At 41.1% G+C, this 13,157-nt stretch overlaps 1 protein-coding gene across 4 annotated transcripts in view; it reads right to left on the bottom strand.

The window, feature by feature from the left end:
- kazna (kazrin, periplakin interacting protein a) overlaps nt 1–13,157 on the bottom strand; it is a 310,954-nt gene that overhangs the window by 80,752 nt on the left and 217,045 nt on the right. For all 4 annotated transcript variants that reach the window (XM_079558002.1, XM_079558003.1, XM_079558004.1 and 1 more), the window contains exon 4: nt 7,962–8,069. In XM_079558002.1, the coding sequence (XP_079414128.1) occupies nt 7,962–8,069 (108 nt within the window). The remainder of the gene's footprint in view (nt 1–7,961; nt 8,070–13,157) is intronic.

Below are 13,157 nucleotides of genomic sequence, written 5' to 3'. Positions count from 1 at the left end.
ATAAAAACTGCCTCTACTTTTAGCGAGAAATCTAAAAAATTGTTAGACCCAGATTTTAATGTATGGTTCTACTTTGTGATATATTAGTAACAAAGATTATTTTCAGAGGGGATTATGGATCTTGTTTAGTTTTTTAATAACCTATTCCTAAGGGAAAAAATCTGCCTTGTTGTTTTAGGTTCAAAGACTGGGAATTAGATATTAAAAAATCCCTCTGGAAAAAAAAACAGCCCTGAAGTTTTGTATTTTTGAGTGAGCATGCGCAGCACATTTCTCCGCTCTTCCATACCGTCGTCTCACAGAAGGAAAAATACCATATTATGATTATAGAATCATCGTGGGCACCCTTTGCAGATCCATCCATCCATTTTCTTCCGCTTTAGCCGGGGGCCGGGTCGCACACCTCCTCCAGCTGTTCTGGGGTGACCCCGAGGCGACACCATGCCAGCTCAGAGACATAGTGCCTCCAGCGTGTCCTCGGTCTTCCACGAGGCCTCCTCCCAATAGGACATGTGCAGGACACGTGTATGTAAAACCCGTCAATATTTGTGAATGAATACCTGCGAGAAAGATGGCTTTACGAAGCGATGTTGCTACTTCCAGGATCTCCGCTTCGCTTGCGACAAAACATCATAAAATAAGCATTGTACGGGTTAGTTTTGTCATTTTTCTTCTTTGACAAGAAAACTAAGATGTTAAAGGGCCTATATCATGCAAAATAGACTTTTTGGAACTTTTGACCATGTGGTTATGCTATTTCCTGATCAAAAACAGCCCCAGAGTGGATTTAGATTCACACAGTTTTGAGCAATCCTTGTGAATCCTGCTCTCTTTTAATTTGTAAAACAGCTTTTTTCATTATTTCTGTTGCAAGAAAGAAATAAAGAGGAAAAAAAGCGCTGCCCCTACGGACAAAACAAACGCATCGCCTGAGGGTCTGAACAGATGTCATGTTTGCACTGGAAGCTGTGAAGAAGGAGCACTTTCTAACCTACTCTGGACACGCCTGTTCTTTTTTCTTACCTAAAGATAATGTCAGAGAAGAGCGCGTTTGGCTACGAGGACGGGAGTTTATTCAACCTTCCTAAAGAGGAAACCACTAACCAGAATGTGGAATTTCTTTCTGGGATTCGGCGACTATCAGCCAAAATAGTGTTTTTCAGTGACTGTCTCTGATGGATGTTTGGTGAACCTTCGCCAGAATCAAAGTGGATTAACTTTTATAACCAACGCGAATCCCACAATGTAAACAGTGGTGGACCAGAGTGGTGAGTCAGTCCAAACGTGTGTTAGCTTGTGTGTTAGCCATTTATGAAGATGTCAACTCCTTATAACTGCATCGGGAAGTAACTTCACTTTTTGCTGTGCGTTTATGTTTCTACAACTGAAAAAGTTGTATATGCGGAGTTAACTGAATCTAAGCGTTTTGTCTTCAGGGTTTGAAAAATACCTCGAGAAAATACTTATATTTATCAAAAAATGTGTGCTCCATAGTGGTAGTGGTACAATATATCATATGAATGCCTATACTTTACTTTGGAATGGCTATAAAAGCATGATACAGATCCTTTAAGGGAGGAAACTAGCTAAAAATCTCCACTTCAAAATCAATACTTTCATCTGCTGTGTCCCTCCTTAACAAAAATGTGCCTGTGTAGATTATGAGTGTTTTCTTCTTGTCGTCTATCAAAAGTTTTTTGTCCTGTTCCAAACGTACATTGATAGAAACAGCCGTTTACGCATTCCTGTTGAATTCTCCTACATTTAAAATCTCAACAGTTGCTGTTGCTCCTTTTATCCTTCAATTTTTCTGACAAAAACAAAGTAGATCGTTCAAATTTGTTTCCGCTCTTCTGGCTGATACATCGTAAGACCAAATAACTTCCTTGTTCACAAAATCCTCCACATGCCGTCTGTCTCATAGTCTTTCTGATTGGTTAATACGCTTGTCAAAAACGGCCATCAGGTATTCAAGGAAATCACCCCTGATCCCAGACTACACGTCTTTGTAAAGAATAGGAACAGCTTGTATTCTGGCTGACGAGGCGATGTTTTTGGTTGATGGGGGGAACAAGTGTTCCAAGGAAAACCCACCCAGGCACTTTCTGTAAAGGCCCCACTCGGTCTGGGAGTCGAACCCGTGACCGCCTTTCTGAGAGCGATGAGCGCTTGCTTAGCAGCTTTGGATCAGGCGTTGTTTACTCCCTGTTATTGTCGTTTTTGTCATTGTTTAGACCTGGCTCAAGCCTAGCATGTATGAGAGCCATTGGAACACTTCAATTGACTGTGGGTGGGATCTGACTCTAAAGAAAACAAACGCACTCAATCCACAGCCGACCAAAGCGGAGCGAGTGAGGAGGCGTTTTAATCCCACAGCCCGCAGGAGGAGGGCCTTGTGTGGACTTGTGCAAACAGATACTGGGAAGCGACCATAAGGAAGCAGCAGGTTTTTTTTGGGTTGTTATGACAGACAAATAATGAACTGCAACGATGAATAGAAAGCTTTCCAAAGCGAGACCGTCTCTTTTGATACCTCTGATGCCAAAGTTGTTTTTGAAAACGGGATAAGTCTGATGCAATTTTTCTGTATGGCTCCAACACAATGCTAACCGCTGGGACGGATGGGACTGCGTTACACATTCTAAAAAACATTAGAAGACGCCACATTCGTTACAGTAAACAGCTTCTTCGGTGCCGATCTCCGCTCTATAGTGTGCGAGTAAGCGCCAGCCCCGCACTCTTAAAGCTGCTGACTCTCTTCACAAACTTCTCTACAGGGCACAGAGGACAGGGCTTAAGTCGGCAAAAAAAGTGTTTCCAAATTCAATTGTTCAGAGAGATTTTGGCCAGTTGATTCAATTTTGTGCAAGTACAGAACACCTTATGAACAATATTACAAACTCTCATGTCACCTTCAGAAGCAAAGGCCGACGCGAGATCTGATGTTCATGACAAATAGTTGAGCACTTCGAACGTCAAGGCAAAATATGCTTCTGAATATGATGTACTGTATGCACTGAGTGAAATGAAGTGAAGAGTAGTCAGTATTGCATTGTGGAACTTTTATGCGCTTAAAAAAAAGAGCCTTGATATGAGCCTTTACTTTCCATCACATGGGCATCACTCCAGGATCAACTGTTTTTCAGGGTTGCTGGCATAATTTCTCTGCTGATGGAGCCATCGCCATGGTTACACTTACATCAGGAAAACCTACAAGAAACTCTAAAAACATAAAAAGTTCCATGATGTACCTTTAAATATCGATAGGTGGAGCAGTCAAATAATTACTAAACTAAAATCAAAAGTATTTGGTGAAAATGCTACTTGAGCGATTAGCAACTGTATGAGCCTCGATGCCAATGTTATGTTTTAGTAGTGGTGTAGTGAAAATTTGACTATTTCCAGGGAACACACACCACAAACTAAAGTATCTTGGGACACAATAAACAAAATCTTTCCATTCCATTCTTATAATATGCCAACTTCATGGTCTTCATGGTGACCGTACGTCTCATAGTCTTGATTGGTTAATACGCTTGTCAATAACGGCCATCAGGTATTCAAGGAAATCACCCCTGATCCCAGACTACACATCTTTGTAAAGAATAGGAACAGCTTGTATTCTGGCTGACGAGGCTGCACCGGGCTGACATGAGTGTTCATCCGGTCAACACCCGTGTCAAACCTCGCTGTCCGGACTCTAACTTAGCCAAATAATATCAGAACAATTCATTTGACAGGTAAATGTTTGCTTCCTTTTTTCTTTCAATCAATTTGATCTGCATTTGTGGGAAATATAAAGATATAAGCGCAGAGATGTTTCTTTGCGATGGAAGGAGTGAAGAGGCTGAAGTTGAATAAACGATTACGCAAACATGAGCGTCATCTCATAATAAGAGCCTAATTCACTCATAAAGCTCTAGGTCTGGCAGGAGAACAGCGGCTCAGGTGCTTGGATAGCCCCCCTCCCTTGTTCAAATGTGTCCCCCCCACCTTCGAAACGCTTCTGACGCCAGTGAGCGGTATATCGCAAAACCGCAGGAATTTGTTGATTACCGCCCGCGGTATCCAAACCGGCACAGCCCTAATGCCAACATGTGAATATTTTTGTATAATAATAATAATAATGTGTGATTCTTTGTGTTTATGTTTCATGTTGTTTATGTTTGCAGCTGTTACCTGCAATGATCACCACTTTTCTGGACACTTCTGAGAGTTTGTTCGGTCAGTCCTCAGTGGGTTATGAAGAGCTATTGCCACAGCTGCCGTGAGACAGATGGGCAAAAGCATGTTCGTTGTTCTGCGCTTATGGCCTTACAGATCTCTTTAACATTCAGATACTAAAGCCTGGTAATTCCTCGTTGCTGTTTTACATAGTCTAATGCTTTCCTGCATACTGTACACACACTGCTGACTCGAGGTCAGTTCAGGACAGCTTCCTAATCACTATAGCAGCTCTCAAAGGCAAATAGTCACCCCTGGCCTGTCCGTGTGTGTGTCATTGTTCTGCCGGTGGTTATAGAAGTGCTGACTCAGGATCAGCGGGGCGCCCCCTGGAGTGAACACGCCTGTCACTACAGCTCTTCTCCTCAGGGACTGACGAGTGTGGTTTCAGCACATTTCCCTCTGCAGAGTGAGGCAGAGAACAAGCAGAGCGCAGCTGCACTCAGAGGCGTGGACTTCACTCACACTTGTGTCGTCGATTTGACGACCCGACGTGACTGAATGGATAAAGACGTGTGACTCGACTTGGACGAATGACCCAGGACTTGATTTAGACTCAGTGTCGTGAAAAATACTTTGAACTCATTATTTTGAGTTACTCATTACTTCTCCATAAAAGTAACTGCGTTGGTGTCTGAGTTACAGTATGATATAAGCAGGGTTGGGGTAACGCGCTACTTGGCAACGCGTTACAGTACTCAGATTACGTTTTCTGAGTCACGAGTAGAGTAATGCATTTGCAGCTAATAAATTGCTTGTTTCTTTTTCAAATCAAAAACGCGTTGGTTTGGGTCTTGATCTCTCCCTCGTCTCATGTCTTGGTCATCAGCAGTGCTGCTTAGACTGACGGCGTGTCCTGTCAGCGATCGTGCACACGTGTCCTCCAAAACTTACATCAACTCAGCGTTTTAAGTTTAACATTATTTTGAACTTACTGGTGAAAAGGACAATAAAGCACTTGAGGCAAAGCCAAAGAGGAAAACCACAATGAAGCCATCGCCTCCCAAACAACAACGCTTAGCTTTTGGCAGCATCGGTCCTTCCATGTCATCAACAAACTCGTAGCTTTGAGGAAAGCTGTACAATCAAAATCAATGAGTATGTTATTACCAAATCAATGCACTTTGTAATAGGGCTGGGATAAAATATCCGATCGGACTTGGATCGCAATACTTTGTGCTGTTATAATTACTTGCCATATTGCAATACGGATCGGATCAGCCCCTGAGTATCGTGATATGTATCGGATCGTGACAAAAGTGGATCGTCCCAGCCCTACTTTGTAATGCATAAGAGCTCCTATACAGACATTCTCTTTGTTGAAAAACAGGCACATTTTCTGATAGAGCTAAAGTGTTTACATAAAAGCGAACGAAGCTAAGCTTTTATAAGTCAACTATAGTTCATGCCCGTAGTTCATGTTCATTATTGCTGCCTTTAGCTGTCATTCGTCCACAAATAAAATACAGCTCAGAAATGACTTTATTGTGCTATGATTGAATACATTTACTAGGATCGGGCTGTTTGCATGAGCTAGCTTTTTTGGCGACTTTGTGGAATGGAGCATTCCTCATCGGAAATAAATGATTGACAAATGAAGGTTATATACTCTATAGATATTTATTATTGGTAACAGATGAATATCTAACATCTTCATCATAAAGTAGTGCAGTAACGTAATAAGCTACTTTTCCAGAGGAGAAATGAGCTAGCTTAACCAGTTACTTTTTAAAGAAATGTTACCCAACACTGGATACAAGTAACTCGTAACTGGACAAAGAAATAACTGAGTTGCAAAAACAAATCTGCAAGAAAAAGCGCTCATTCAGAACCAGCGTTTACTTTCAGTCCATGACCCAGAGCAAAAGCTACGAGAACAAACTGGAGTAAAACCCGACATCTTTAAGCAGCAATCACCAAACGTATAAATCGCACAATGATATCAGGACTTATCCAGGCAAATGTCAGTGCGATAAACTGCTAAGTAAATTAAAAAACATCTGCAACGCCTGTAACTCCACAAACACACGGCAGCTCCCGCACCTCACTTCTGTCATCGCCAGCTTTAAATCCATCCAAACGAGTTGATAATCCGCCAGTGTGTCAGGCTGAGTCTATTCCAGTTCCAGGAAAGACAACAACTGGCCACGTGCCGCTTAAACCAATGGTCGTGTCAGGACACACTTTTCGCCCGCCCTGCCCCTCCTCTGATTGGTCCTTTGTGCAGTCAATCGCTCTGTCAGCCTATCAATGTCACTGTTGCTCTTTCTAACTTCCTAAAACATTGAAAGCCGCTCCTTGGAAAAACAGATGAGAGCCAGGAACCCCGCTCTCACAGAGGAAATAGTTATTAATTCGATTACTCATGACTAGATAATATCACGGACTTTCTAACGCTGTTATTTATAAACACTGTTATTCCCTACACTGTTTGGACCTGGTGCTACTCCAAAAATAAGTGTCTTGATCTTAAAAGGGCCTAATTTCCACCTTTGGATAAAATACTCTTGTGTTTGAGACCAATCCTGTGATAATTAACAACACGGCAATGACAGAAAACACAAGATGTTGCTTCACGTACAAACACAAGAACGATTTTTTCCGAACTATAAACTGCTTTGTGCTTGAATATCAACATTACAAAGAAGCACAGCATCTCAAGGCCACATGTCACAACACTAGCAGACCAGATAGCTTTGTGGGACAGCATGAGCATCACAGCAGACTGCGCATTACAATGATACTAATGCGCTGAAGTCAAAGAGCAAAGGTGAACAGGATTGTTTAATGCAGCGTAAGTGCCGGGGATTTGCTGATCCGGATGGAAATACTAGGAAAAGACAAAAAATCAGCAAAAGTCCTATAGTTTATTGTGTACGTGTGCGATCCGTGCTGAATACGAGACATTTCCTCATGCAGAGACATTTTTCCGACCAGCTGCTGTCCCCCTGAAGCGCTACAGTAGCTGCACTAATCCCCTCCAGCCTGACGGTCTCTACTGGAGTCCACACACTTACTTACTTACCCACGACTACTCTGCGAATACTGTACAAACAAGTAAGTAATTCATAAATACAAGGTCTTTTGTGTCTTTCATCGTGCGGTTTTGGTGTAAAGCCTCCACAGCCTCTCTATTTCTCTATTTCTTCTGCGCACCTTGCTTTTCTGCCTGTGGGTTCGAAGTCTGCCCTGGCTGAATTGCTCATAGAAAACAAGAAACAAATCAGAAATTGGCTTGAAGATGACTAATTAAATAGTCAATGATACATCATTCTACTACTTCTAATTTTTTGAGCATGACAGTCTGATTTGTTCTAGCATTCAGATGAAACATTAAATAATGAGACAACAGGGATAAATTAATAAGATAAATTGTGCTTAATCTTTTCATTAACCTCTCCTAGTCTCTGCTCTTACTTTCACATATCTGCACTACTATGTTTTCTACTCAAGCAAAATTATGATGAAACACTCCTTGCCTTAAACACAATATAAATCCAGTTGTTTTGTAACCTTTGACTGACTAAATGACATAAATATTCCTGTCTGTGAGTCATTCATTAGTCTCCAACCCGGCACAGAACTTGTTATCCAGAAAACACGCCGCCAGACTAAGAATAACAACTTCTCATTGGGATTTCTCTGGCACAGAACCACAGTCTCCCTTGCACTTTTTGCTCCCTACTATAATAAGCGGGGAAAACATGTATTAGCACAGAGGGTAATGGGGCCAGTACCTTTGTCGAGGGAAGCGTCTGGGGAGTTGAAGTCCATCAAACTGCTGATGTCGCTCTTGTAGCAGAGGTCAGTGCTGGGCACCTTCTGCCTGTGGTGAGGAGACGGCTCTGGAGGAAGAAAAAACAGAATGTAAGCTAAATAACAGTAACAGCAAAAATAGGGGTGCGACAACTGGCCCCTGCGGCCTGCCCCAGCATTTGCAACCAATCATGCTGCTCTTTAGTCCTGGATTTGTGTTTTTTGGCTTTCTACAGCAAGGTGGCCTGTTAAAGTCCTTGTTTTTTAGACCAGGTATTCAGTGTAAATGTACAAATTATAAATTAATATCTGTAATGGCTCTTTACAGACATTCATTTTATATTTTCAGGCAATTGGCTATTTTGGCTATTTATTTGAAAACTGAGTTATTTCTCTTTATTTAGCACCGGCCACTTTTACTGCTGGAGCATTTCTGCTTTGTGTAAGCACTTCCTGTGAGCGGTTGTTCCATTGTTGCCAATGGAAGAAAGTGAAGGGGAAAAAAAGGGAAAAAAACAAAAGACACGAGGAAGCAAAGATCAATGAAAATAAGTTTGCTTGACTTGACAACAATTTTAACAATATTTTGCTTACTTTCTGTTCTCATTCTTGTTGGTTTGAAAGAAATTAAATGAAAACCATCAGCTCAAATTAGTGAATTCCTGAGTAAGGTGAACATTTTTGCACAAATTGTTTGGGCACAATATACACACAGACAACCATAAACCGTCATATTTGCTCACCGTAATTGCATTCAATTATCAATTTCTCCTTAGCATAAAAAGTATGAATGCTGGACTGAAACTTCACACTGATACCAAGACAGTAGCTCAGGAAGCAGAGCATTAGTCCTCTAACCAAGGGCTGGCAGTTTGACCCTAGCTCTGACCAGTTCTGTGGTTATGTCCTTGGTCGACACTTAAGCTCCCTCACCAAAACCATAATTCAATGATAAATTCAACATTTCTTACTCTTTCCAAATATAACTGTTACTTGATTTCACTGTCACCCAATCAGAGTCTACCACAGCGCTCTCTGCGCAAAAGCTCATCTAGTCAAAATAGTCGCCAAACGTTAGTCTTTCGCATTAAATCCATTACCATAGAACACCACTTCTCAATAACCAGACACCATTGTAGCATTATGGACTCTGGATAAGAAGAAGTCATGACACATGCAGACTTCCGAACACATCAGTTGCCTTCAGGGACTCTTATGTGCACGTCGATATTATCTTTTTTATGACGCTGCTGCCATTTTGGTTCTGTCCAAGCTTCACTGGTTTTTAATGCACTTCTCTATCAGTAAGGCCTTCACTGTAAATGCAGTAAAAGCATTTGGTAAGGTCAGCTTTTATAGAGTACATTCTGATGGCCACTTACGTCTGTTGCAAGAGGAGAGTGTTTTTTGAAAAGGTTAGCTGGAAAAGAATGTTCAAAGTATATTTTTAGTTGATACAAGTTCTCTTTGACTTGAGTTTTTAAAATTTGTTTCAAATAATGGGAGTTGTTAAAGTGGCTAGCACTCTCGCCTTACAACAGGAAGGTCCCAGGTTTGTTTACCAGGTCAGAGTTTACATGTTACACGCATCAGTGAATCAGTGAAACCAAGATCCTGGTTAGAGATCTGGAAAGTAGGTCTGGGTAAGAACAGAAGTGATGTATCTGAAGAAAGTCAATCGAGCCAGTCAGTGTCTCACTGAGCAAGTGTCATTCTGTGCGCGCATCATTCTGTAGGAGCGTCACTCTGTGCGTCTTTGTAGTTTTTGTGAGAAGTATTGTGTTTCTATGACCTGGGCAATTTCATGTTAACTTCAACAACTGGAAACTGTAAAGATGATTTTCCAACAAAGATGCTGTAATATTTTTGTCTAGTCAGCATCCTCATTGCTTGATGCTATCTTACCGCTAGCTCTTGTAGCACATGCTAATCAATCTGAAGGCGATTAAACAAAGGTTTTAAATTCATTTCAAGTCTTTTAGAATTGGACTTTTCTTCAGTTCTGTGGTCAGAGAAACAAAATAACAAGCTGATGCTACAGTGTTTTTTTCCCCACACCCACCATCACGCCCTCTGAATGGCTACTAGTCACTAGTCCCGGCTCCACTTTAAGCCGCTTCACCTGGATTCTTAAAGACTAGTCTCCCGATTAGAATAAATAGAGGAGAGTCGTCTGTCTGACTGGCCAGGCTATATTTACGCTGCTTAGCCCTTGTCATTCACCCTCAGCAGATAACAATGGCCTTTAGTGTGCTCAGATAATTAGGACTGAATTACTTTTTTTGTTGCCAATACACACATATTAAATTAGAAATACAATGCAATTGACTTTTCAAGCTTCAAACCATGTTATAATGCCGTGTGCTCGTAAAAAACATAATCGGAGCAGTATTTTTGCTTCATTCACACAGTTTTGAGTACTTGTGTTTACTTTGGCTGTTTCTTCTACTTTTTTTGAGTCTGTTGCCACAAATGTGTAAATCTGCTCCTCGGACTTGTTTGGATAATGTTCTATCCCCATACATAAGAATGGAGAAGCCAGTCCCTATGTAAAAGTATGGCGAGGTACGATTATGTCCGTTTCATGGCCTTCATATAATGTCTGTGGTTTCTCTTTCATGATGTTTAGTGACCATCCCACAAACAGCAGAAACTTGAATGAGTATGATTGAGCATTTACCTCAGAGGTCACTATTTTACGCTAATTCTTATCAAACGTAAACTCTAAAAAGGTCTGTACATTCATAAATGATTTCTAGTGGGGGTTGACAACAGCTGAACACATCTGGATCTTTCATAAGCGGCTATAGGAAAAAAAAAAAACTCCTATAGGAAAAAAAAAACACTCCTATAGGAAAAAAAAACACTCCAATCTGCGTTTCCTCAATTTTGTTGCGTAAAAGGTAAAACCTAAACTCACCCGCCATTCTGTGTTCAAACTGGTGCCATCAAATTGTTAGCATTTTGTTAGCTATAAACGGCTGCTTGTATAACGCTTTAAATATTGATAGTTCCTACAGCTGCCTACAGAGGGCGCTCAACTTCACAGCAAGATGAAGACCACCCTGCTCCTTGATGATAGAGAGTCCACTCCACACACAAACAAAATGTAAGCTTTGAAAATGTGAACAATCAATGCTAAGGTGTTAAAAAGCAGGTTTATAAGCCCATACACCTGTACGTCCAGTTTAATTTGAAGTAATCCTACATACTCTTCCAAGACTAAGGTGAATATGCCTTAATGTTCCCTTTTGTTTCACCTTTGCTCTGGTGGCGTCAGAGCCGGTACCCTGTTATTACCATGCAGTTCAGGCTGGAAGAGTGCAGCAGTAATTGTCCACACATGTGGTTGATAAAAAGGCTCAGGGCTAAAGCCAGTGGCCATTATATTCAAATTACTAAGTGCCTCTGTCACGACTGACTTTCTGTGGAGAGGGTAATTTTTCAAACCAGAACATAGCTCTGTAGCCCGAAGCTCTGGGAACACACTGTCAAGTTGTCTTTTTTTAATACCATTTGAATAATAGTAAAAGAATCAGTCTCTTTGGCAGAGCTGAGAAAAGGGATGTTTTGTATTTGGATGCACTTGGCGGACTTGAGCTACCTGTAATGTGATAAAAACAACTGAATTAATTACACCTCAGAATCCTATGGGTGACATTTTGGTTCAATCATGCATGTTTGAGTAATGCCAATATCAATGTAACTACAAGCAGCTGTTAGGGGATAACATTAAATCGCTATTTATCACACTGGGTCAGGCGCTGTGACGCTCTGAGAGGGTAGTTCGGCAGAATTTTTACTGCCGAGAGTCCGTAATGGTCCTGAAGAAAGCAGATTTTTAAAAGTAAACAAACAGTTAGCTTATGAGCTGAAGACATTTGAGACCAACACATTTCTTCTTCTGAAACACAGAAGAGGCACCAAGAGGACAGTGGAGGCGTCACAAGAGCAGCTACAGGAAACAAAAAAGGGACAAACGACGAGGCATCCGGGCGAGACTCACCACTAGGCTGACCAGTGCAGGACACCACGCTCTGAAACAGGGACAAACCAGGAGGCGCTGCACTGTTTCAGAGGATCAAAGCACCCAACCAACACAATGACAAGAAAAAGCACTTACTTACTTAATTTGACCGATATCCATTACTCTGTCAAATGAAGAGTCTTCCTTTATTCCTTTATTATGCCTTTGTTCATTAAGGAAGTGAAATATAGTAAACCTCAGCATAAGTCAAGCCGAGGATACTACTTAAATATAATGATGTATATTACGTAGGGCCGAGACTTTTTTTCAAATCATTCCGGTTACAAAAAGTTTAGGGCGATTAAAAATATTAATTGCAGACACTTTTTCAGTTTCCTCTAGACGTTGCTTTATAGAGATAAACACTGCGTACAGGCAAAAACAACTTTACTGTCAAACTTGTTTATTCACACAGTTAAGTGCTGACATAAACTTATTTAAAAAGATCATTCCCCCAAAATATATCAAACTGCTCTTGTCTTTGAAGTGTTTGAAATGATCACACGGGCCTCACATCTCCACCAAAACAAGTTCAAATGGAGGAAAATACAAAGAAGAATCTGAAATATAAATACGGCCCCGAAATAAAAGATGCAATTAATTGTGATTGATTAATTAATTACAAAGGCCATAATTATCTAAAGTCCTACCACTACTATTATGTTCTGATGAGAAAAACAAAAACAGTCTCTTTCTCAGTGGTTCCCAAAGTGGGCTCTTTGGCCATATGGGGACACGGCAGGGAGGTTGTCTAGCATATGCAATTTGACATGAAATTTCTGCGTAGTTAATTGAATCAAAAAATTCTACTTTGAGTCAGTGTTTACTGCCTGACCAGACCTGGATTTAACTGTTCTGCTCTGGGGCGGCTGCAGTTGGTCAGGTCTAGGCTCAGCAACGCTAACTGACTACCTGAACATCTTGAATGACCAGGTTATTCAATCAGCAGATTTCATATTCCCTGATGGCACGGGCATATTCCAAGATGAATTGGATGTATCTACTTTTGTCGACAAGAACAGTCAGTTCTTTGGGGGTGACTGATCTGTCTCTTAGCATCATGTTGCATATAGATGTGCGGTCATTTCACACATTCATTAGCATTCATCACATACATGTGAAATAGTCGGCAAAGATTGGATCAACAAAA

The sequence above is a fragment of the Gobius niger genome (genome assembly GCF_951799975.1).
Source record: "Gobius niger genome assembly, chromosome: 6".
NCBI lineage: Eukaryota > Metazoa > Chordata > Actinopteri > Gobiiformes > Gobiidae > Gobius > Gobius niger.
The sequence above is the reverse complement of the archived record's forward strand: the minus strand, read 5'-3'. Positions and strand labels throughout refer to the sequence as shown.